Here is a 26,672-nt window from a genome sequence, read left to right on the forward strand (position 1 = left end):
CTGGGAGAGATTTCCCTTTCTCTTCTTTGTACGCACAGCTCCGGGGGTTCAGCTTTGGATTTGGCCCTGCCTCTGCCTATAGGTCGCCTGAGGGCGTCTGTTCTTCGCTCAGACAGGACGGGGTTAAAGGAGCCGCTGATTCGGGGGCTCTGGCTCACTCAGGCCAGGGGGAGGGAGTGGCACGGCGTGCGGGGCGAGCCTGCTGCAGCAGAGGCCAGCGTGACGTTGCAGCAGCCTGAGGCGCGCTGTGCGTTCTCCCAGGGAAGTTGTCCCTGGATCCCGGGACCCTGGCAGTGGCGGGCTTCACAGGCTACCCGGAAGAGGGGTGTGGAGAGTGACCTGTGCTCGCACACAGGCCTCCTGGTGGTGGCAGCAGCAGCCTTAGCATCTCATGACTGTCTCTGGGGTCCGCGCTTTTAGCCGCAGCTCGCGCCCGTCTCTGGAGCTCCTTTAAGCGGCGCTCTTAATCCCCTCTCCTCGCCCACCAGGAAACAAAGAGGCAAGAAAAAGTCTCTTGCCTCTTCGGCAGCTCGAGACCTTTTCCCGGACTCCCTCCCGGCTAGCCTTGGCGCACTAACCCCTTCAGGCTGTGTTCACGCCGCCAATCCCTCCCCGCGCTCCGACCGAAGCCCGAGCCTCAGCTCGCAGCCCCGCCCGCCCCGGCGGGTGAGCAGACAAGCCTCTCGGGCTGGTGAGTGCTGGTCGGCCCTGATCCTCTGTGCGGGAATCTCCCCGCTTTGCCCTCCGCACCCCTGTTGCTGCGCTCTCCTCCGTGGCTCCGAAGCTTCCCCCTGCGCCACCCACAGTCTCCGCCCGCGAAGGGGCTTCCTAGTGTGTGGGAACCTTTCTTCCTTCACAGCTCCGTCCCACTGGTGCGGGTCCCGTCCCTATTCTTTTGTCTCTGTTTATTCTTTTTTCTTTTGCCCTACCCAGGTACGTGGGGATTTTCTTGCCTTTTGGGAGGTCTGCAGTCTTCTGCCAGCACTCAGTAGGTGTTCTGTAGGAGTTGTTCCACATGTAGATACATTTCCAATGTATTTGTGGGGAGGAGGGTGATCTCCATATCTTACTCTTCCGCCATCTTGAAGCTCCTCCCTCTATTTTTTTTTTTTTTTTTTTTTTTTGCGGTACGCGGGCCTCTCACTGTTGTGGCCTCTCCCGTTATGGCGCACAGGCTCCGGACGCGCAGGCTCAGCGGCCATGGCTCACGGGCGCAGCCCCTCCGCGGCATGTGGGGTCTTCCCGGACCGGGACACAAACCCGTGTCCCCTGCATTGGCAGACGGACTCTCAACCACTGCGCCACCAGGGAAGCCCCTCCCTCTATTTTATTTATTTTATTTTATTTATTTTTGGCTGCGTTGGGCCTTTGTTACTGTGCGCGGGCTTTCTCCAGTTGAAGTGAGCAGGGGCTACTCTTCGTTGCGGTGCACGGGCCTCTCATTGCGGTGGCTTCTCTTGTTGCAGAGCACGGGCTCTAGGCACGCAGGCTTCAGGAGTTGTGGCATACAGGCTCAGTAGTTGTGCTCACGGGCTCTAGAGCGCAGGCTCAGTAGTTGTGGTGCATGGGCTTAGTTGCTCTGCAGCATGTGGGATCTTCCCAGACCAGGGCTCAAACCCGTGTCCCCTGCATTGGCAGGAGGATTCTTAAACACTGCGCCACCAGGGAAGTCCATGAAGTCATTTTAACAGCAAAGGATTGGAAACTATAAATCTATCTATAGGAACGAGATTGCATAAATTATGGTATATTTACACAATAGGATACTATGCAGCTGATAAAAAATTAGGAAGGTTTACCTATATATACTTGTGACAGAGATCTCTAAAAGATAGCACTTAAAGAGAAGAAACACTGTGGACTCTGGTGATAATGATGTGTCAATGTAGGTAACAAAGGTACCACTCTGTGGGGGATGGTGATAATGGGAGAGCTGGTGAATGTACGGGGCGTATGAGGGAAATCTCTGTACCTTTGCTCGATTTTGCTATGAACTTAAAACTGCTCTAAAAAAATTAAGTCTATTAAAAAGAAAGAACAAAGCACATTACAAAGCATTACATAAAGTACAATCCCATTTAGGTAAAATATAAAGCAAAGTAGAGATGTGTATATATGTATATAAGCAGATGAACAAAAAGGGGGCTGAAAGGATAAAAGAACACACAAAAAAGATGCAGTTCTTCCTCTGGGAAATGGGACAGGGACAGGGAAGAAGATACAGTGAAAAAAGACTTTAACCTTTTATTTTACGTACTTGAACAATGTTTGAACCGGGTCCAGAGTAAATGCAGTCTTGTACTCCTTGTGCAGGGGAAAATGCACAAAATGCTACTATAACAAACAATAGACAGGATCAAAGATGAGCTAGGTGCCAGTCATCTTTAAGCCAAATGCTGGTTCTGAGAACTAACGACCTCAAATAATGTTTGAAACTAGAATTTTCTATTGGTTTCATTAAAACCATAATACAGAGTCCTACTAGAACGTCACTAAAGTAAATTAAACAGGATTGGTTTAATTTATGGTTAAACTAAAGACAAAAATGCTAAAACCTTAGCATAATTTAAAATTATATATATATCTCATTTATTGAAATATAAAGATCTTCATTTACACGTTTTAAAACAAAAACATGAACGGGGCAATTTGTAATACAATTGTATCGGTAGACTCTTCCTATCGAGTTAGTTCTCCAACATTCACCACACCACCGTTTTGGGAACATTTACGTATTTTTCTCTTTATTATTTCTAAAATATAAATTTTGGACATTCAAAAGTGCAACAGTTAATGTGCCTGTGGGGAATATCACAGTTAAAAAAATATAAACAAAGGCAGTGATACAGCTTGTCATAAATGTTTTGGCAGTATTCTCCAAGTCTATATAGAAATACATATATACATATTGATGTATAACATCATTTTATCTCACGTCCCTCTTCACAAAAATAGGACCATTTTGTACAGATTGGCAGACCACATTTTAAGGACATCATCAATCATTTAAAAAGTCACAAATTGTGTTTCTCAGGCCAACTTTGATTGTCTTCATAAAAATAGAAAGCAGGAAGGATTGACAAATTTTCATCTGGGGTCTTTGCAGGAGGCCAGAAAGGAAACAAATCTGTCATACACTGAAAACACTATTTAAGAGAGAAAAAAAAAAAAATGCAGCCACATACAAACTCAGGTGACAGCATTCGTCAGGACTAGATCCTGCTGGTCTGAGAATTTTCATCCAGCCTCATGATGTCATGCAAGACTCAAAGGACATCAAAATGCAAAGCACCAACAAAAGGAGGCTGTATGATAAACAGGGAGCGATAAACAGAGTGCTTGAGCTGTGATCCTAGAAACACAAACGTATTTCAAGTCTAATTGGCTCTACAGAACCTAGTCAGGTTTTCTTTTTAAATTGGCCAATCTGGCTCAGTCTTCACACTTACCATGAAAAAGGTGGGGCTTGCATTGAGATTACACCAGTAGGTAGTCAAGTACCTTGTTATTGCTTCTACATCTTCCAAAGCATCACCTGCCATGAGTACGCACAGTGATTGCAGTAATCACAGCCCATGTTTCATTCATATGGTGTCAGCAATTAAGTGGTATCGCACAGAATGCCAATGAACCCACAACAACCGGTTTGACAATCTGGATGGATGTGACAATCTGTCCTCCCCTCTAACCCCAAAATATCAGTAAAACTTAAAAAATTTTTTTTCACCAAAATAGTGACCTGGTCATACAGAGACTTGGTACACTGAATTGCATCATTTTTGTACATGCCTTTTGGCGGGAAACTGGTGGGGAGGGGGTTCAGTTCCCCATGCAGTGAGATCTACTAAACCAAGACTTGGCTTGCTCAGTCTCAGCTAAGACTGTGATATTAAATTAAGTGTGGCAATTGCCAGATATATGGCATTAAATGTCACTGACCCAGAGCCAAAGATTTAAATGGAGGCTTCCTACGTGGTTGATTTCTATTTCAAATTATTTTTTTCCCATGGCAACTTCCTGTCATCTACGCCGGTGTTCCCCAAATCTGGCTGATCAGAACAGCCAGGATGTTTATAAAAATACAGGTCTCTGCTCCCCCAGACCTAATTAATTCAGAATCTCTCGGATAGGGACATAGAATCTCATGATTCTGGTTGCCGGTTCCATATGGGGACCAAGGATCCAGGCTATGGCATACACAGCCTTCACTAAACAATGCCTTTATTGTCTCAGAGTTCCAAACTATTCCTCCTGGGGGTAAGGAAGGGGGCTCCTGTTCAGGGCATACTTCTGACTTTTTCAGGGTTCGCAGAATTTAAAATATCTATGTGTTGAGATCCACCAGAATTATCACCAGGCATGAAAACAAAATCTCTGCAAATCCAGTCTTTTTGCTGATGATTACTTTTTCCACTGGGTAATAATATGAGAAGTCATGTTAGGCAGAGACTCATGCCTTAATATTGAGAACATTTAGGATTTAGGGGTTTTGTTTATTTATTCCAAATCGCATTACTTCAAAGGGCAGTTAATTGCTTTTAGTACAATGGATTAGGGAACTATTCAGTACATAGTTAAAAACTCTGACTTGCTGGAAGACACTACTCTTACTTTGTTCTCTATGTTCAACTAAATTTAATCCACTAAAGCTATAATCATATTTTATAGAGAAACATGTTATTTAATATAAATGTCAAAAACTGTCAAACTTGTCACCTACTTAGTAAGGATTTTTTTTAAATTGTGCTTTTTCTGTAGGGAAAACGTGTTACATATTACACATTTAGCGTTACTGATAACAGTAGCATTATTATAAACGTAGATTACAATATGAAAATGAGTTGTCGGGCTTATAAATGACCCAAATCTAATAAACAAAGTTGGTTAATTATTATCTTTTATCTCCTCAACACTAAAAAAAAAAAATGTAAAATGCTATAGTACCAGTACCTTTTAAGGTTCAAAAGTGGTTTTGCATGTACTTCATAAGAAAGTCCAACAGCAGCTGATACCAGGTTTCAAGCGTGAAGTACATGGGTGGACTGAGTGGTCTCTCCAGAAGTCCAGAGAAGATAGTTAATACAAATCAAAACACATCCTTGGTTAGAGTTATTTACATAATTACAATGCTGGAGTTTTGTTGCAGTAAAAGTTGTGTAGGTTGGAATCTCACCAATGCCCCTGAATCGCAAAGTTTGTCTCCTGTGGCCCGTTATCTCCTTGTCCATCTACCTCCATACTTCACATGCCAATGAGATGCTACTGAAGCATTGCCAGAGGCCACAACAAAAAAGTTCATTTCAGAATATCCCATTCATTCGTATTTAGAAGGTTCCCTGAGGCCCTTGGCTGGGAACTTCTCTTTACACATCATCCAAGTCCTCCCCTCAAACTTTGCATTGCAGTAAAGTGGTTTTCTTAAAAGGATCCAAGTTGGTTCCAGGAGTGGAAGGTCCCCTCCGAATCTGCCAGTTACAGGAAGCTGTCTTCCACCAGGTCCGAGGAGTCTATGCCAATGTCGTCCATCATGTCGATGTCCTCGATGGTCTCATCCTCTCTCTTGATGAAGGTAGAACTGCTGGAACCTGTCTCAATGGCACTCTCTTCAGAGGTCTGCGAGCTGGAGAGGGGAAAGAATAGAAAAGATCACAGTCAGACCAACTAGACCATGGGGGCATTTCCAAGGTGGCCCCCCAAAGCAAAGGAGCTCTTCCTGCAACATCCTTTGGCATTCAAACCCAGGCTACCCAGCTGGGCAAGATTTTGCCACCAAGCCAGACGCAGCCCCCATCACACTGCAGTGGGCCGTATGGAAAACCCAGATCCACAGGTCATCTCCACACTTCAGCTTCCCTTCTCTTCTGCCAGATCCTCCATCAAAGTTGCTAACAAGCTGTGACAATTTCTATTTTCCCTACTCAACCCCAGTGGAAGAGAAAAGAAGCAATGCCCGATCAAAAGACCTGGGGAAGAAAAAGCAGAGGGATGAAATTGGGGCAAAGTGCAGCCGGGTCAGTCACTTGCTAGCCCTGAAAGCTCCTGAACGTCCAAACTGTGATCTCAGGATTTCACCCCACGCCCCAGGCATGCCCTCCTTCCCCTCCTCTTACATCCAATCCCCCCTTGAGTCCTAAAGGCCCAGGTGAAGGCTCTTTACTTACTAGAGTAGCGTCTGAGAAGGGAGTTCTAGAGACAGACAGCCTTAGATGTGGAATGGTCCACCACTTACCAGCTGTGGGACTTCACACAAGTCCCTTAACCTCCTGAACTTGTTCCCTTGCCTATAAAATGAGATGACAACAGTGCCTGACAATATTCCTGTTTGTTAGGGAGATTAAATACAGCAGTAAGGCAATAACCATACAGCACTGAGTAGAGTACCTAGCACATAATAAGCGCTCGATAAATGTTAGTTATGATTATTGTTGCTGTTATCCAAACTCTGAATTTGAATAGGGCCCGGATATTAGATGATATCAAGGAATAGTTGTCAATTTTCTCATGTGTGGTCATGCTATTATGGTTATGTAGGAGAGTCTCCTTATTCTTAGGAGATGTGTGCTGGAATTTCAAATGACTTTGTTTCAGGTGACTTAGCAAGAAAAAAAGTATGAGTGTACGTTTGTGATACACACAACACCTACCATATATATGTATATTATATATATAATATATAGGTAAAGCAAATGTGATACAGTGTTAACAACAGCTAAATCTAAGTGGTAGATATATTCTTAGAATTTTTCTGGACACTTAAAATTTTTCACAAAAATTTTTAGAAAATATTCTCTAGGGTCTCCAGACTGTCACTATTGCCTGTCTTCCCTTCTCTGAACTCTTACTCTCTTACTGTTATCCTACCCTGTGTTGCTAAATTTTCATGTATCTCTTTTAGCTGCAAGCAGATTATCACCTGCTGATAGGCAGGACCACAGCTTCACCTCCTCATGGCGAGGCTGCAGCACCATGCTACACACACGGCATAGAAGCCATACCATCAGCTGGGTGGCCACATGACGGAGTCTCACACATGCATACCAAAAAAGAGGCTCTCTCCCCTCCTTTCCGTATCAGTTTCCAAGTAGAGAACCAAGCCTGGCCAATAGAAGCCCACGGGAAACAGTCTGCTACCCTCCACCGTGGGGCCCCGGTGGCCCAGAGAGCTCTTTGAACCTATGGGGCTACTGGACTGAGTTCCCCTTCATAACCCTCCAGATTGGGCCCTTCCTTAAGACTGAGCTTTTGCTCAGTTCCTAGTCTGTACTCCACCTTCCCTCCCCACTTATACCCTGGTCCTAAAGCCTCACTGTGAATCCTAGTCCACTTGGCTGGTCTTAATAACCATCTAGTCCTGGCAGCCTCTCTCCCCAAGAGGCCAAACCCAGTTCCCGGGACCTTGGCCAATGGCTGGACTGTGGGCACAGAAGAAGCTAGCTTCCACCAAGACTCAGCACCACATCATCCTTGCTGCTCATCAGGCTTCACGGACGGGGGTTCCTAATGCTGATGACTGGGCTTATTTCTGGTTCCCAAGCCACAGTGCTCATCTTGTAGCCCAGGACCTGACTCCTGATAGGCTCTGACCTAGCATCCCCAAGTCCTCTACAGCAAGGCCCTTTCTTTCTCAGGCCCACTCGCCTCCCAAGGCCAAGCATCCTGAGCCTGAGGAGGGTGTTCCACAAGACCACCATGCTCACTCCTGCCTGCCTACACCCAGAGCATCCCAGATCTGGAATCCCCCATCTTTTATGGGCTGAATTGTATCCCACCAAAGTCATATGTTGAAGCCCCAACCCCCAATGTGAAAAATGTGGAGACAGGGCCTTTAAGGAGGTAATTAAGGTTAAATGAAGTCATAAGGATGGGGCCCTAGCCCAGTAGGATTGGTGTCCTTATAAGAAGAGACACCAGAGATGCACAAACAGAAAAAGCCCATGTGAGGACACAGCAAGAAGGTGGCCATGTGCAAGCCAAGGAGAGAGGCCTTGGGAGAAACCAAACCTGCCAACACCTTGATCTTGAATTTCCAGCTTCCAGAACTGTGAGAAATTCCTGTTGTTTAAGCCCCTTAGTCTGTGGTACTGTGTTAAGGCAGCACAAGCTAAGACACTCACCATCTCAGCCCACCTGTCAGGGCCACAGTCTCGCTGACCTAGTGTAATCATTTGGGACATACTTTGTGTGATTCAGAGAAAACCAAATGTATCACCCTTACAGAAGTCCCAGTTTTTTAATACAACAACTACCTACCAACTAGAATTGCTCTCTCTGTGGAATACATGTCAAATTCTGAAGTCCAGCCTTGTGTACCCCTAGAACAGTTCTTGGCACCTTTCTTATGTTATTTATCGCAAAGTGATTTTCTAACTTTATTTAGAAGCAGAACCCTTTTTTACAGTTGAAATATTCAGGGCCCTCAAACACAAAGTAACCAAATGGATGACAGATCTGGGGTATAGTGAGCACTCCAAGACCCACTGTTCAACCTTCTTCCCACCCCCAAGAAGTTCTACAAAAACTACCCAAAACTTGGAGAAACAGTGTTTACTAAAGGAACATAAACACCTTTAAAAATTGTTCTGAGCAGAGGATAAACAGAAAGGTAAGTCAGACAGCTCACTTTTTCCCATCTCCAAATCGCATCACAAAAACAAATAAAAACTATATTTTTAAAATTACCTGGTGCATACACATAAACAAGGGCTGTCTATATCTTACACCTAAATTGGTTGAGAGAGGTCACAGTTATAAGCCTCCAAAATAATAATGTCATGTGCTTCTGCCTAAATATTTATATGTATTCAACTGAATGAGAAAGAGACAGCAATATCCTGAATGAAGAGAGAAAGAGAGAAACTCATAAGCAACTTGGACCTTGAACTTGGGGCCACTATCACCACCTACCTTCTCCTGCCTCTGTCCAAGGGTTATGCAAAGAGAGCAAGGAAGTGGGGCATGGCCCCTCCCCCTGGACCATACAAACCAATGGTTCTAGTGCTGGCTGTGCATTAGCATCACGTTGGTAATAACTTAATGGGTCTAGGTATGATCACCAGTGGCTGCTATTGTCACAGAAAGAGACAACGGTACAGCATGTACCTCCTGTACACCGCGCATCATCTTTGAAGCACACTTACCAAAAATCTACTGAGTCAGATCAAGCCTCCAGACTAACTACCAATTTCCAACAAATATAGGAGACAGAAGCATATGATAAAACTCACAACAGTAATGCAAGCAGCAAAATTCTGAATGTGGGAACTCTACAGGCAAATGCTCTGGTTTTTACACAAACAATATGCAAGGGGGCTAAAAGAGGCAGAACGAACTTATAGAGCTCTATCAACCAAAGTCAATGTGTGACTCTCATTTGGGTCTTGAACAGAACAAACTAAATGTAAAATAATATTTATGAGAGAATCAAGGAAATTTGAACACTGACTGGATATCGGATGCTTTTAACTATTTATTGTCAATTTGGGGGGTGAAATAATGGTACTGTAGTTATTTTTAATAACTATAGTTATTTTTTAAAATAGAGCCCTTATCTTTTTGAGATGTATGCTGAAATATTATGGGTGAAATGATATGATGTCTAGGAGCTGCTTCAAAATAATCCAGAGGGAAGTGGTAGAGGAGGAGTAGATATGGCTACGCAAGCAGACAGGTCATGGGTTCATCAACACTGAAGTTGAGTGGTGGGTGCCTGACAGTTCACTATACTGTTTGAATTATGCACGTTAGAAATCTTCCATAATACAAAGTTAAAAAGAAAGAAAGAACAAATCAGCCAGAGAGTGCTTGTGCTTCACTCCCAGAGATTATCATTTGTTGGCCTGGGTGAGGCTTGTATAGCAGTAGTTATCAAATCTCCCCAGGTGGCTCCAACTTGCAGCCAGGGTTTAAAACCGCTGATGGGGACTTCCCTGGTGGCGCAGTGGTTACGAATCTGCCTGCCAATGCTGGGAACATGGGTTTGAGCCCTGGGTGGGGAAGATCCCACATGCCGCGGAGCAGCTAAGCCCGTGTGCCACAACTACTGAAACCCACACGCCTAGAACCCATGCTCCGCAACAAGAGAAGCCACCGCAATGAGAAGCCCGTGCACCACAATGAAGAGTAGCCCCCGCTCTCCACAATTAGAGAAATCCCAGGCACAACAACAAAGACCCAATGTAGCACGAATGAATGAATGAATAAATGAAACCACTGATGTAGCGTCAAATAGCCCAGTACAGCCTGCCTCTCAATTTTCTCCTCAGTTTGAATTAAGAAACTAAATAAGAAAACAGGAAGAAGGATTTCTCTGGCAGTCCAGTGGTTAAGACTCCAAGCTTCCACTGCAGGGGATGTGGGTTAGATCCCTGGTCGGGGAACTAAGATTCCACAAGATCCCACCCACATGCTGTGGGGCCAAAAAAGAAAAGAAAAAAGGGGCTTCCCTGGTGGCGCAGTGGTTGAGAGTCCGCCTGCCGATGCAGGGGACACGGGTTCGTGCCCCGGTCCGGGAAGGTCCCACATGCCGCGGAGCGGCTGGGCCCGTGAGCCATGGCTGCTGAGCCTGCGCGTCCGGAGCCTGTGCTCCGCAACGGGAGAGGCCACAACAGTGAGAGGCCCGCATACCAAAAAAAAAAAAAAAAAAGAAAAGAAAAGAAAAAAGAAAAAAACCAGCAAGAGAGGCTTATATTATTTCAGTAATCATAGTTGCTGTGTCAGTTTGATTAAATTACTTGAGGACTTCAGTCAAAGGTTCTCCATCAGGGAAACATTTCCCTTCCTGCCCCAGACCTCCACCAGCTCCAGGGAGCAAATATACGCAGTACACTCTTTGACATTGGTCTAAGCAATATGTTTTTGGACCTGTCTCCTCAACCAAGAGCAACAACAACAAAAATAAGCAAATGGGACCTGATCAAACCTTTTGCACAGCAAAGGAAACCAATAACAAAATGAAAAGGGAACCTACTGAATGAGAGAAGATATTTGCAAAAATATGTCTGATAAGGGATTAATAACCAAAATACATAAAGAACTCATACAACTCAATATCAAAAAACCCCAAACAATCCAATTAAAAATTGGGCAGAGGACCTGAATAGGCATTTTTCCAAAGAAGGCATACAGATGGTCAACAGGCACATGAAAACATGCTCAACATCACTAATCATCAGGGAAATGCAAACCAAAACCACAATGAGATATCATGGCATGCCTGTCAGAATGACTATCATCAAAAAGACAAGAAATAACAAGTGGTGGTGAGGATGTGGAAAAAAGAAAACCCTAGCACATTGTTAGTGGGAATGTAAATTGGTGCAACCACTATGGAAAACAATATGGAGGTTCCTCAAAAAATTAAAAGTAGAACTACCATACGACACAGCAGTTCCACTTCTCGGTATTTATCCAAAGAAGATGAAAACACTAATTCGGAAAGATATGTGCACCCCAGTGTTCTTAACAGCATTATTTACAATAGCCATGATATGGAAGCAACCTAAGTGCCCATCAACCGACGAATGGATAAGGAAGATATGGTATATATACACAATGAAATACTCAGCCATAAAAAAGAATGAAATCTTGCCACTTGTGACAACGTGAACGGACCTGGAGGGTGTTACACTTAGTGAAATGAGTCAAAGACAAATACTGTATGTTTTCACGTATATGTGCAAGCTAAAAAAAGAAAACAAATTAACAAACAAAACAAAAACAGACTCACAGAGAACAAACTAGTGGTTACCAGAGGGGAGAGGGGCAAAGTAGGTGAATGGGATTAAAAGGTACAAACTACCAGTTATAAAATAAATAAATCACAGGGGGCTTCCCTGGTGGCGCAGTGGTTGGGAGTCCGCCTGCCGATGCAGGGGACACGGGTTCGTGCCCCGGTCCGGGAAGATCCCACATGCTGCAGAGCGGCTGGGCCCGTGAGCCATGGCCGCTGAGCCTGTGCATCCAGAGCCTGTGCTCCACAACGGGGAGAGGCCACAACAGTGAGAGGCCCGCGTACCGCAAAAAAATAAATCGCAGGGATGTAATATACAGCACATATAGGGAAATAATCTAGAATTTATAATAACTTTGTATGGTGTATAATCTATAAAAATATCAAATCACTATGTTGTACACTTGACACTAATATAATATTGTAAGCCAACTATATTTGAGTAAACAAACAAACAAAAAATTTAAAGAATCATCTGGGAAGCATTTTCAAAACTAAACAGACCCCTGGGGGTTCTGCCACTGGCTCCCCCAGGACAGATTCAGCACCAGGAGGGCCTCACAATGGGGCAATGGCTCCTCCCCTTCAGGTGTGCTGGGGGAGGGGACAGGAGAGAGCTCGGCAGGAAGCTGAGGTCTCGTGTCTACCTGTGTCTGTTCCTTTTGCCCAGGTCTTCCTCTTCAGGAACAGGGTCGATGTCAGGCAGAGGGATGATGTAGCCACTGTCTGCGCTCAGCCTCTGCTCGTCAAGGCCACCCTCCCAGTCCTTCAGCTTGTCCTCCTCGTTTTTGTAGGTGACGCCAATGTACGCATTGTCGGAGTCCACGCGCATACGTGCCACGGCGGGATGGTCACTCTTCAGGAAGTCCAGGTGGATCTTTTCATAACTCTGCAAATGTTCATTTCACATAGTTACTCAAGGGTTACTGATAGAACTGCAAAAAAGAACACAGATGCTCAGAGCTTACTATTTTTTAACTGTTGACAACTGAAGGAGAGTCAGGTGTCAACTGTTCCGCAGAGATGTGTAACATGAAGAAAGGGCCACCCGTGGCAGAGATCTCCTGCTGGTAGGTCTTGAGATACCAAGAACCCCTTCTCAGTCAGTAGCTACAACTGCGTCCCCAAACACACACACTCCCTTCTCTGGGACTAGCATGGACCCTTCTGGTCCCCATCACACAGTCTCTCCAGGGCTTGGATGAGTCCCAATAAGAGGTGAACAGGGCTTCCACTGGGAGCACCATACCAGAAGTCTTCCTAATCCCCAAACACTGGAGAAATGTAATTCAAAACTTAGGGACCATTGATCTAAAAAAGACCCCCCCAAAAAATAAAAATAAAAATAAAAAAATAAAAAAATAAAATAAAAAATAAAATAAAAAAGACCCCATTTTCAACAATAGTTCCAGTCTGTTCCCATCAACACAATTTCACCAACCAGAGTGTCTCTGACTTTCCTATCGTTAATTTCCTTCCTTCCTTCTGCCTCACTTATGGCACTTGTAAGGGGCAGTGAGATAATCGATAAACAAAAGTATTTAACTTCCAGTTCAGCTAACACTGCTCTTCCTCGAGAAGAAGGAAGAGAAGCAATAAGTATGGAAAACCTACATGATGACTGAATCTAAGAAACTGAGTTTATTACACAAGTGTGTCTGGGCTTCCTTCTCAGCATCTCAGCAAAAATTTGTTTCATTCATTACCGTATCCTGCTTGGTTCCATGAAATTACATTTGTTCCTTTGAACAATGCTTCCTATTCCACAAAAAACCAGCTGGAGCCACAGATAACAGCTGAGGTTGTTCCTTCCAGTCGGCTGGTAAAAGCCAATTTCGCATGGGTTTAAGTGCATTCAAATTAGCGATTTAATGGCTGTGGGTGCTCTGAGACTTCTAACTGCACAGTAGCTTCAGATACTCAAGCATATGGAGAATGAAGTGCTTACAGGTGTCGCACACTCAGGATGAAAGGGAGCCGTGCAGGAAGAGGAGGGTTTCTACTCCTCATTGCTACCAAGGGCCCAGGGAGCACTCCCTGAAGCCCCGGCCACTGGATCACACCATCTTTTTCCTCCTTTGAAAATGCTCCTTTAACATAGTGTTGAACAGTACTGCTCTCCTGTGCAATGACCGGCTGTTGTCTCCTCCCTTTGCCCATTCCTTTCCACTCACCCATCTTAAGAGGCTCAGACAAACCTTTTTATATTGTCCAGGCAGCAGATTCTCCACAATCTCACTCAGGTGGTAAAAGGAGGGTCTCTTCTCTGGCTCACTGTTCCAGCACTTCACCATGATCTCGTAGCTGGAGAAGCACAGGACTCACAGTGGGCACAGGGAGGAACGTCAGGGCACCCCCTACCCCCATAGACCCACCGGGCATGAACACAGGCCCACGGGATAGCAAGGGGGGGCTCACACTTCACTGGTGGCGTGGTCGGGCTTGGCCATCCGGTACCCACTCTTGATCTTATTGTAGAAAGTAGAATCCACCACCATGCCAGGGTAGGGCGTACCACCTGAGGACCCAAGAAGAAAACGACCAGGACTGACGAGTGTGTGGTACACTGTTGAAACACTTGACACCTTTAGAAAATGTTTGGGGATCCCCGCCTTGAAGTAGCGGTTCTTCCAAAGAAATTAAGTGTTATCATCTGCTTGATTTCACAGCCTTGCCCGATGGAAAGTCATTTCCATCCGAAGTGTTCAAATAATTAAGGCAGCAGTCTTGAAATGTCTAGATAATTCTCTGTTTGTCACAGAATACGAGACTCAGTTAGGCCACACACTTGGGTGACCCACAGTGACATCTCTGGAGGGATGAACTAGGGTCGAAAAAGGAGAACGGGCAGGGAAAGCCCTTTACTGTCACATCAGGACAATAGTGGATTCATGAAACATTTCCCATTTTTGTGGCCAAGGCCAGGTCAAGTTTAGTTTCCTTCCAAAACTACTCCAGGACTCCTCTGTTCTCTGAGCTTCCATTACAATTTTAAATCAGGAACACACAGCTTATCGTTAAATGTGTAAGCTTCACCTCCCCAGGTGAACTGTCTGGAAGTCAGGGGTGTGAATCACCCCCTCGCAGGGCCCTCACCTGGTAGCTCGGGGCACCTGTATTCTTCAGGAACCGGTGCCTGACTTACTGAATGACTAGAAGGTTTCTCTCCTCCAGAATGATGACCAGGAAGGGAGTCACTATTCCCCTTCCCTCACTGCACTGCTTTCACTGAGTGTCCACCACCATGAGGTGAGGGAGGGCGAATCCCCACTGGTGAACCCACTTAACCCAAAGTCCAAGGTGAAGAAGCAGCGGGTGAGTGAATGTCATCGGGAGCATTTCCAGCAGGAGACGGTCCCTCTGATGTAGCTCAGAGGAGAAGTGGGGCAAAGGCCAGGGGTGAGGGCACAGTTCCCCAAGACCCCTTCTCGGTCTGCTCGGAAACACACTAGCCATCGTAAGTGCACAACGTGTGAATCGGCCGCAGTGCACCTGACCCACACTAGGTATCTTAACATTGTTTACATCCTGGAGCTCGGCAAACACAGCATCTCCCTTCCAGTGTTGTTCCAGAACAACCCAAACAAGCAGAGATGTCAGGCCCATACCGAGGGAAAAGATCTCCCAGAGCAGAATGCCGTAAGACCAGACGTCGCTCAGTGTGGTGTAGAGGTTGTCGAAGATGCTCTCGGGAGCCATCCACTTCACCGGGAGAAAGGTCTGCAGGGAAGCGGGGAGGACGTTAAAGCCAGCAGATGCAGCTATGATCTACGGCAGCAGGAATAGAAAGGGGTCCTCTCTGGGCTAATAGCTTGCACTGGCAACCTTGCCCCACAGGAGTGTCTCTTTAGTTCACTTCTGTACTCTCGGCACTCAGGAGAGTGCCTGCCACCTAGTGGGTGCTCAATATGTATTTAATGAATGATGGATGGTCACTGCTGCCTCTTACACCCTTCCAAGGAATAACATGCCAAGATATTTAATCCTGAATGTCTACCCCAAAAGCGTGAGCCCTGAATGGACCTGTCCCCTATTTTCAGGTCTTCCTAGGAACGAAATTAAGAACAGACCTAGTGACCCGAGAGCCAATTACATTTTTGAACTATAAGAAATAGTGGGGAGAAGGTTCAAGTGTAGGACAGAACGACTATCTTTAAGGAAACTGTGCCTCTAAGATGTATTAACTCAAGTGGTTTTAACATTTTAGGGGTCGTAGACACCATTTGAAAATTTGGTAAAAGAGGTGCTCTCCTTGGAAATAAATGCACAACTTATGTATTAATGACTAACACTTACGGGCTGCTTTGTATGTGCCAGGCACTGTCCTAAGCATTTTACATGAATCCAGTGATCTAATACTCTGCAGCAACTCAGGAGATAGGTACTAATGTCACTTCCCTGATACAGACAGGGAAACCGAGGTACAGAATGGCCAAGTAACGTGCCCCAAGTTCCCACACTAGTAGGTGCTGGAGATGGTGCTCACACCCAGGGAGTCTGTCTGTAGAGCTTGTGCTTTTCATACTGACCCCTGGAGCCCATTCATGAATGTCATGGACTCTATGTTAAAAATCTGGGCACTGAATGGCTGGAAGCAACACCTGCTTTCAGAGATGCAAGTGAGGGAGGGCGAGCATGCCAAACAAGGTGAGAGCACGTACGCTGCCTTTTGACACGTAGTTCGAATCATGCATGATGTCTCTGGCCAGGCCAAAGTCACAGATCTTCACGATTTTCCCTTGCGCCAGGAGGACATTGCGAGCGGCCAGGTCCCGGTGGACACACTGCGCAGAAAGGGAAGAAATGACGGGGAGTGTCAGTCCACCTGCGCTAGACAGCATCACCCCTGCAAGACTGGACACTTCACGGGGGCGCTTGGAGCTGCCTGGCACACAGCCTCAGGGAGGCTGTCCTGGCATAAAGAGCTCCCCTCTCTCAGGCTCTCATCCCAGTCCCTCCCGAGAGGGACAAAGCTCTGGAGAAAAGTAGACACCTGATCCTGTTGGATGCCCCACTCTGCTTTGGGGATGAGGAAGAGAGAAGCAGCCATTGCTACAGGCTTCTCCATGATCTCCCTTCCACGCTCACCTTGCTCAGATCTGTGGCCTGGGTCTAAAGAAGTCTCTGTCCCCTGAATACACTTACATTTTTTGAAGCCAAAAACTCCATTCCTCGGGCAACTTGATAGGTAAAGCTCAACAAATCCAACAAAGTAAGGCCTTCTGAGTTATCATCCGAAAGCAGGTTTTTGACTTCTGAGTCTGCAGGAAAGGAATTAAGTGTGTTGGTGCTGGCGGACAGCATGAAACATCACCCACCTTGATACTCCCGAAGGGCTGGGCCGCTCGTCAGACTGCGGAGGCTTGTCCAAAGAACACACTTAAGATCATTTTGTTATAGTTTCTAAACCTCACAGCAGTGTGTGTAAAATATGCAAAAGTGCTCTCTTTAAAAAGAAATACATCTGTAGAAACACATACCTGGTTTAAGTATATATATAAGTATATATGATTCCATAAGGACCAGTATCATGCGTTCTCACACATATTTTGTTGTTTGCCTCCCAAATTTCTTTTTTCAATCTTAGTTAGCAAATCACCTCAGCCACTTTAAACACACACACACACACACACACACACACACACACACACACACAAATCCGTGAGGAATGTACACGAGGGCTCTTTGAAAAAGCAGCTTCTAGGAATTGCTTTTTTTTTCTTTTTAAAGCCACCTTCATAGTACTTGGCTTACTTTGTGAATAAAATTAGCCACCAGTCCAACTAGAGATAGTGATCTTAAAGGTCAGTGCCAAAGACTTCGCGCGTAGTTCCCTTTCTTTGTAACTTGTCCACTTTCCCCAGTTGGTCCCCTCTGGAAGGGTCCCAGGGTTTTCGAGGAAGGAGGCAATCTAGGCCAGCAGTTCTCAGCACTTTTTGAAAAAGTTCAGGCATGTGAAGAGTAGCTTCAGCCCTTCACATTTTTCCAGCCAGAAAGCAATGGTCTGCCTGCCAACTGGGCCTGGGTTGAGCATGAATCAGGTTCCCCTGACATCTAGAGCTACGTCCAGCCTGGGAAGCAACGTAAACTATTTTTAACAATACAGGAGGGGAGAGGAAGGACTGGTTCCGACAAGTCTCACTGGCTAATCTTTTAAAAGGGCTTGGAAGTTTACCCAGCTGGCAATGAGATGTGAATGGACCTTGGAGCTGCAGGAGTGGAAAATATTATTCTGTACTGCGCTTTGCAGAACAAGCACATTCTTTTCTTAATGACTGTACCTTTCACTTAAGAACCCTGAAAGCATCCAGAGTACATTAATGATTTTCAAAACAATTTCCATGACAGCTCAACACCTTTTTGCAGGGACCAACGGGAGGTCTCAGACCCGGTAATACAAGATTATGGAACAAGGCATCGTCAGATCTATCTAGCAGCCTCCTCCCCACTCCAAGCCTGTGATGAGAGTAGAAGCCTGGAAGGACCACCCCCAGCAGATGTGGGGTGGTCCATCTGCTATGGGCATCAGCTAGGCTCCCTGGAGTTTACAAATCAGTTCAACCCTGCCACATGCTCATCTGCTTTGAAAACAAACGGATCTTCCTTCAAACAACATTCAGTAGAAAAACCCAACACCCTTGTCAGAAAATATAACCTCAAATTGTCCACTTTCCAGTTTCTAACACAAACTGGATATTAGCAAAGCTAAAAACAAGGGCTATGGAACTCACAGATATTAGAGATTTATATAATTAAATTAAAAAAAAATATTAGGAACCAATATAAGATTGCCAGCTTTTAATTGTTCCAAGTAAGGGTACTGAGAAAAAACATCAACTACCACCATACTTTCATTTGAAGAAGAAAAAAAAAAAGTCATGCTAACACCAAAAAATGAATATCATTATGTCAGAATAAACAATTCTTTAAAATGACTACATTTTAAAATGTACATTACAGGGATATAATGTACAACATGATCAATATAATTAACACTGCTGTATATTATATATGCAAGTTAAGAGAGTAAATACTAAACATTCTCATCACAAGGAAAACAATCTTTTTCTTTTTCTTTTATTTTGCATCTGTGTGAGATGATGGATGTCCACTACGCTCACTGTGGTGATCATTTCATGATGTTTGTAAGTCAAATCATTATGCTGTGCACCTTAAACTTACACAGTCCTGTATCTCAATTATATCTGAATAAAACTGGACAGAAAGATAAAATTAATAAAATAAAATATTTACATTTAAAGTCTGAAAAATTTATTACATGAGGTCTATCTTTATTCTTTTTCTTTTTTCAATCCACAGGCCACAGACCTTCAAAAACATGTCCTAGACTCAGGTGTGCAGATCTGCAGTTAGGAACCATGTGGCCTGGCGGCCCTACTTCCCAGGCCTGCTCAGCATCTTCTGAGTATTTTAGGCATCATACTAAACCACCGGAAGATCACAACACCCAAAGCGTAAGCAAAGACGCCTTTACCTAACATGGATTTCTTCTTATATGAGGCTGGGCGATCGTACAGCGCTCTCTGGATGTCTGAGTACTTAGAAACCTCTTTCCTTTCCAGCATGGGGACATACTGTGTAGTGTCAGCTTGCTTCATGTCCATGTAGTCACCGTTGTTTTCAAAAGATAAAATAACGTAACTGTAGAAACAGAAAAAGAAACCTTAACCAGGCTGTCCTCTGGAGTGATCGCCCGACATTCAGTAGATGACAACTAGGTACCCACCACCTGCGAGGCAGTGGTGGCCATGGGGGCGGCACAGGGAACAAAAGCACAACCACCCATACCCTTCACGAGGGTGGTCTAGTCGGGGGCATGAGCATCAATCAACGATCGCACAAACACATGGACCATCTCAACTCAGCTGTGTCTGTCTTTATTCTGTTTTTCAGTTCACGGGCCACGAACCTGCACCCCATGACCAAGTGGCTTGGGCAGACAAATCCTGCTACTCAATACATTTAGCACCAATCTGGTGTCCATTGAGTAAATTAATATGAAGTGAACTCACGTCCTTTCTGATCTTACGGAACTTCGTATCTACAGAGATCTTTTTAGCCACTTTAGACTTCTGCAATGGGGACTAATAGGCACAGCGTTCAGCAAGGACCAGTATCTCAAACTTAGAAGTTTCTCACAAGGCATGAGTACTGGGGCATCCCTGGCCAGAGATGCATTTAGAGGTCTTAAGTAGAACACACGTAAACAGCAAACTGGTTCCCAGAACTATTCCAACCCTCACTCTCATTCAAACCTATCAGCAAACCTATCCCCAACATGATATCCCGGTTCAAAACATCTGCAGACATCAGGTATCTCTCAGCACCATGTTACAGGATGATGGAGCAGGGTAGTTGACTCTAAGTCTTGCTACCTCCTGGCACTGAATCTGCAGACACGGCCTCTATCAGGACATGGGTTCTCCCCACTGGTGAAGCTCATAAGACGACAGTTCACAACAGCGTCTCTCTTCGCACCTACCTTCGGGTGCTTTCGTCAGCAGGGTTCAATCCAAAAATGTCCAGCTCTTTCTTGGGCTTCTCTGGGTGGCGGCTCAAGAAGCTGTCCCTATTCTTATGCAAATAGTTGACCAAATCCCCATAGAAGCAGTACTCAGTGATGATGTAAATGGGGCCTGTGGGGTCCAAAACCAGTTGGAGGTGAGCATGAAAGTGAAGAACAGAAGGGCCATGAATTACACTGTGTCTACACTGCTAAGAGACGCTGCTCAAGAACGGTGAGCTTCCCTCAATAGAATCTAGTCAACAGCTCCATTCAAGGGACTTATATTTGCTGGCGTGTTTGGGCATTTCAAAGCCTAGACAGTCTTCACAACCGTAGTGTTCTATGAAAATCCTCACTCTCAGGTGAGCAAGCCTACCTGACTTGGTGCAGGCTCCCAGCAAGTTCACAATGTTTAAATGCGGCCCCAGGTGGGTCATTATCTTCAGTTCAGACATGAGAGCTTGTTTTTCACTGGATCTGGCTGTGGCTGTTCAAGAAATAAATCACGTATCGGTTCAACTAAACTATTTACTACCCAGAAAAAGCCCAAAACATGGCTAACCCTACGACTGGACATCATTTTATTTAACAACAGTCTAAAAGAGAAACAGTGACTCAGTCTAGATGCTAATAACTAATCCCTAGGCTTCAGGGTAAAAAGACGCCACTACAAATAACTCTTGATTTTCCAACATATAGGCAACAAGAACAATCTAAATAAAACTAACTGACAAAACAGTCTAAATATGCATAAAACCTAGAGTCAAAAGAACCAAGATCTAGTCCTAAACTTTCATTTACTGGCTGTGTGATTTTGAGCAATTTACTTAATATCTCCATGTTCAAAAAATCTCCAGAAAGGGGCACTTACGTTTTAGCATCTTCACTGCTACCTTCATGACAGGTTGGGATCGACTTAATCCATAGGCAGTTCCTTCAACCACTTTCCCAAATGCACCAGAGCCCAGGATACGACCTGTGGGCAACCAGCACCATCAACACATGCAGAATCAGGCATCTCGTCAGCTTCATTTACCGCGGCCAGCGCTCATGGGTACACAGCTGGGTGGTGTTTCTCCCATATGGAGGAAGCATAATGATTCCTCCGAGTCATCATGTCAAAACCAGAACTGAGCCCACAGGGAAGGAAATTAGTATAACTGCTTTTGTCAAATAACGTTTGCAAAGGAAAGGAAAACACAGGCGGGAAGAAGGAGGGTGTAGCCCTCGCTGGTGTGAGCACTCTGTCTACCAGCTGGAGAACCGGGCCAAATCGTGGGCTCTGTGGTACTTGCTTTCTGTGGCTCTAGCCCAAACCTCCTGGTTCTCTACCCTTCTGTTTTCCGCACACAAACAGGGGCATCTTTTGCATCAATAAGCCTTTATCCACTGGCAATACTTCAGTATTCAAGACATCACGGATTCTAAGCAGTGATGAAGACAACTTCGGGCTGGCTCCCTTGCTGCCTGTTTCTTAGAAAGACTAGGAAGGGCAAAGGCTAAACATGCCCTAGGAGCACAACACTTTGCCGCACGCTGGGAGATACAAAATGAAATGGAAGCTCTGGTCCCCACTCTTAAAAGAGCTCACAGTCTAAAACAGATGTTTCTGCCAAGCCAGGGAAAGACTCGGCTCATAAAAGGGCACTAACAGCCAACACTGCCTGTGACTGCATGTCTGCACGGCTGGAAACTGTTCCTGGAAAGGTACTGCTTCCCTAGCAACTTGACAATACACGGAAGCAGAGAGACACAGGACTGCCTCTTGGTACGTTAGGGATGTTGCCCTTTTTCTCCGTATTTTATTACTTTTTAACTTCCCTAAGCTCCTCATCCCTTTTTGTAAAACAAGGGAGAAAATATAATAAAGAAAGCTTAGTTCCCAGGTATAGGTATGTGAATAGGGTGTCTCGTTTGATTTCAGTTTAAGTAACTCTGTAAGAAGACCTAACTTGGCTGTACTTTGGAATGAGACAAGTGGATAATGTTAAAATGCCTTTGGCATCCTCTGAAGTACATACTGTTAGAATAGTCATGATGACACAACCTCTAGCTCTAACTTTCATTTGTCTTTGTCCTGTTTTCATTCAATCAGGATGTGATTTTAAAAAAACCAAAAAAAATCCCTTGGACTAAGCTTCATGTTCTTGGTCTCAGCCCAAGATTGAAATATTTGAAAAGTCTGTGATAAGCTGGCTTGATGATTTTTTCATGTTTGTTCTAAAAGAAACCTATATTTTTATATTCTATATTTTAAAGAAGTATCTAATAATCCTCAGAATGTACTGAGTCAAAATATATTTTCCGATTGTCCTCATTCATTTCTCATCTGTTCCTTTTTAGTTGGAGAACTTCGTCTCATTTTCAGTTGGTGTCATTTCCAAAGCAAAGCCACTTTGATGCGTAGCTTTGGCAGGCCTCCTCATATTCTCTTCTCCCTTTGTAAAATGTTCTTTAACCGTAATTTGCTAGGGAAGGAGGTAAAAACAAGTCATTGCTGTGATTCAATTAACTCATTTTCAAGAGAGAAAACTATTTCTGAAAGCCAATTTCTAATGCTTAGCTTTTGCTAAGCACAAGCGCAGATCCTTTATTCCTCCACAGGCCCGTAAAGAGTAAAGTTGCATACAAATCAAAGGGAGTCTTGGGAGATCACCCCAGTAGGAGCTTACCAAGCACTAGTCCATCTCTTGGAAACTCCCATCTCGAGTCATAAGGCAGTTGCATCGGGTCCACATAAATATATTCATGTCCATCGGGGCTGATTGATTCAATGACCCTCCAACGAATTTCATACCTTGGTTTCTATAAATGACCAGGACAGGTAACTGGTGAATTACCAACGTCCGAATGTACCAAAGCTTAACCGCAGCAGCAGAATGACTGGACACAGTAGGATTCAATAACGTTCACTCATCATGCTGTTACTGAGCTCCTTCTCTGTGCCAAGCCCTGAACTAGGTTGCTCTTCTTCTTGTTCTTATTGGTTTCAAATAGTTTTAGTTCTTTAAAAAGAAAATCTACCTGTTTCCAAATGACAACCAGGACAATGAGTGAGATGATTACAATCACCAACAACACCAGGACTGCGGCCGCCACCGTGAGTTCAGAACGCAGAGCTAGAGGACCAGAGAGAGAGAGAGGCACGGTGGAGAACTTGCACAAACACGCGGGAGGGCAGGAAGGCAGGGTGGCTGTTTCTGGGCCAGAAATCTTTCACTACTGGTGGAGAAGCATAAGAGCCACCAGGCTTATTTGGAGGATGGGCAAGATCATCTCTCAGTTATCTACATGCATGAAACTACTCCAGCTCTTCCCTTAGAAGTGAAAGGGACAAAATTCAGTTGGGAACAAAATACCTTCCCCAAAGGTCCTCCAACATTAACCTTCTGGACAAAATATGAACTGGAATATAAATATTAATAAGTGAGATTGAGAGCTACCATTAGTAGCATAAGTTTAGAACGTAAGTTCAGAAAATCAAGTTCAGTTATTTTGAAAGGTTGCAGTTTACTTATATTGCTTTTGGCTTCATTGATTTTTTTTTTTTTTTTTTTTTTAAGAATTCAACCTGTCTCAACTGTTATGAAGAGCAACAAGGAGGAAGACCCTTCTTCCCCATCCTCCATCCCCACATGCTCAGACCAAAGAGACTGGGTAGCTATACGGCTAGACAATCAAAATGCCTAGGGGCCTCTGCACAATGCGGTTTGGGATTTGAATCTGAAAGAAAGGGCTCCCACAGAGATGCCCAGAGAAGGCCCGTTAAAAGCATCCGGAGCTGAATTTCCACCGAGGGACCTTCATTCCTACGGGACCCCATCTGGGATTCAAAGTTCCGCTTGAGAGAGGAAGGGCTCGGCTGCTGACTTGGCCGTGTCCTGACCCATGAGCTACTCACTGGGAGCCACCAACTTCAGCTCTCTGCTCTCCACCCCAAGGAGATTCTTAGCCAGGCATCGTACTGCAATGGTCTCCTCCACCTTGGCGAATGTCACTTGGCCCTCCACCAGGCTCCTGTCTCGGGGGTGGACCTCCGTGATGATGTTTGAGACATTGTTGGCCAAAATCGTCCATGAAGTTTCGTTATTACATCTGGAGACAGAGAAAAAGGGTATAGGTATAGAGCCAATTACGGGGAGTCATGGGGGTGGGTGGAGCAGTGAGAATCATCTAAGACGGCAAGCAGCCCCGACTTTGTCTGCATTTGGGGGGCTACAGGTCAATTTTCTTATTTTATGTGCAGATTAACATTCAACACCTTGTTCTCCAAGAGAGAATAAGCTACATGTGGGTATTTAAAAGTTAACTGGTTATGAGGACAAGGCAGAGATAAACAAGTTCAATCCAACAGAACTACCCATCCCAAGCCTTGAACCCATGAGCAACCTGGACTTCAAGAACTTAACTATCCCAACGTCCCACCCCTCCGAAAAGGCCTGCTGCCCTCCCTTCTCTCCACCCACACTGTGAGGACCCCCTCAGGTGTCACTAGGGTGAGACCTCGACACCAGCTCCAGTCTGGATCCAAGTCTGCTGCCTTGTGGCCTGCGGGGGGCGTAGGTCTAGGAGTCTCCTTCTCCAGGAGAAGCAACGAGGTTTCTGAGCACAGCAGTCACTACAGGTGGGAGTGCAAATGTGCTGCTCACGTGCCCGCCGGAGAAGGGTGAGGGGTGGGGGCTGAAGGAGGGACGGGGACCTTAACTCCCGCCACAGAGCAGGTAGCGAGAAGTCACCTGGGCAGTACCTTCATTTATTTTCACGTGCCAGTCTAACCACCAAATAACATTCACCACAGATGAAATGGGAGATGAAACTGTGGGCCAGGGTAGTAAAAATCCTCTTACAGCAGTTCTTTAGATTCATGCTCTTTTCAGATTAGAGACCCTTTGAGAATCTGCTGAAAGCTGTCGACCTTCTTACAGCTACTCAAGGACACAGAAGTGCACCTGCGTGCATGCACGCCTGCATGCACCCACACGCGAGGTCCATGTTTGGAACCCTATCTTGCAGTTTATGAGACTTAGGCCAAATAAGAATCACAAACACAAAAACAAGGGCCAGCAAAAGAAGTAAAATGCACTTGAGGTCCTCTGTCCCAAGGAAGAAACATTCTGACCACAAATGGAAAGGGAAGGTGCGATTTCCATACTTCTTAATATCCTTGCAAATCAGCCACTCAATATCAGGAAGAGGGGTTCCTTCAGCTGTGCATCTCACTGTCTGGCCCCCATTAGAGCCATGGTGGTCGTCGACCAAGTCCAGAATGGATGACGGAACTGCAAGAGGTGAAAAGAAATCAGAATTGAATTGGTTCGTGTCCCAGAACTTCTGGGAATTACGAAGTGGAATTCCAAGAGTTCAGAACTTGTCCACGTGACATTCAAACCTACAAACCAAGCGGCCACTGAGTCATGTGCACAGTTAACACTCCAGTTTGGACAGACCCACTTGGGTAAGAGCATGGTCACATTTTCAGTGATTTGGCATTTATGCCCCGTGGTGTTTTAAATCCTCAGTGAAGAAAGCAAAAAGCCCCTGTGGTTATTTGGCTTGAAAGGCAAGAAGGCTCTTAAAATTATCTTATAGCTTGGGAATCATCTAATGGATTCATCTAAATCTAAAGCAGCATTTACCAAAGTGCATCTATGGGGTATTATTAGGTTTTAAAGATGTTTTTTCAACCTGGGATCAAATAATTTAGAAATATGCTGATACTTGTATCATAGATTGACTGTGAGGGTCAAATGAGCCCACCTAAGACAGTATGCGGCCCAAGGTAGGTGAGTAGGTTCTGAACCAGGATGTAAAGACTTGGGCACTCCTTTCTGGGAAGGGCCACTGTACGAGGTCTACAAGGAAAGCAAAGCAAAAAGGCCAAACACTCTGGAACAATCTAAGGTCATCCAGACCAAAAAGCATCATGTCACTCTTCCCAGACCACATTGAGAAGCAGATGGTAAGGAAGCTAGTGGAGCCTAGGAATTCCCAAATGATTCCAGACTAGCCTGGAACCTCCCAGAATTATGTGGATTTGTAAGTCCAACAAAGCTATCCCTGACATGTGACATCTACAGTCCCTGCTTCTCCCCTAAAAGGGCTGCTTTTCCCTCCACGACCTGGGGGAAAAGTGCCAGGCTCTCCTCGGGAGACTCTCAGTCACACATCCACTGAGCTGGCATTATCTTTATACGGCCCTTACATACCTTGAGTTAAGAGTTCAAAAGTATAGCTCTTCACATCGTCTTCATTTTGAACTACAATAGTATAATGGCCGCTGTCTTCTTCCTTAGCTCGGATCAACTTTAATTTGCTTCGATACCTTAAAAGTAAAGGACTTTGTTTCAGCAAGTTGTAGCCAAATAAATTCTAACCATTAAGTAATAACTATATTCAATTCGAATTTTGTTTTTTGTA

At 44.9% G+C, this 26,672-nt stretch overlaps 1 protein-coding gene across 3 annotated transcripts in view; it reads right to left on the reverse strand.

The window, feature by feature from the left end:
• Positions 1-2,588: 2,588 nt before the first annotated feature.
• Positions 2,589-26,672, reverse strand: part of PDGFRA (platelet derived growth factor receptor alpha) — a 46,082-nt gene continuing 21,998 nt past the window's right edge. For all 3 annotated transcript variants that reach the window (XM_082653241.1, XM_082653242.1, XM_082653243.1), the window contains exons 8-23: positions 26,462-26,577; positions 25,408-25,534; positions 24,157-24,350; positions 23,280-23,374; positions 22,928-23,060; positions 21,127-21,231; positions 20,632-20,742; positions 20,232-20,385; positions 19,224-19,390; positions 16,874-16,989; positions 16,390-16,512; positions 15,337-15,448; positions 14,147-14,246; positions 13,927-14,032; positions 12,376-12,617; positions 2,589-5,620 (exon numbers count right to left, since the gene is read on the reverse strand). In XM_082653241.1, the coding sequence (XP_082509367.1) occupies positions 5,473-5,620; positions 12,376-12,617; positions 13,927-14,032; positions 14,147-14,246; positions 15,337-15,448; positions 16,390-16,512; positions 16,874-16,989; positions 19,224-19,390; positions 20,232-20,385; positions 20,632-20,742; positions 21,127-21,231; positions 22,928-23,060; positions 23,280-23,374; positions 24,157-24,350; positions 25,408-25,534; positions 26,462-26,577 (2,149 nt within the window). In that variant the 3' untranslated portion in view covers positions 2,589-5,472. The remainder of the gene's footprint in view (positions 5,621-12,375; positions 12,618-13,926; positions 14,033-14,146; positions 14,247-15,336; positions 15,449-16,389; positions 16,513-16,873; positions 16,990-19,223; positions 19,391-20,231; positions 20,386-20,631; positions 20,743-21,126; positions 21,232-22,927; positions 23,061-23,279; positions 23,375-24,156; positions 24,351-25,407; positions 25,535-26,461; positions 26,578-26,672) is intronic.

The sequence above is a fragment of the Grampus griseus genome, assembly GCF_964374135.1.
Source record: "Grampus griseus genome assembly, chromosome: 4".
NCBI lineage: Eukaryota > Metazoa > Chordata > Mammalia > Artiodactyla > Delphinidae > Grampus > Grampus griseus.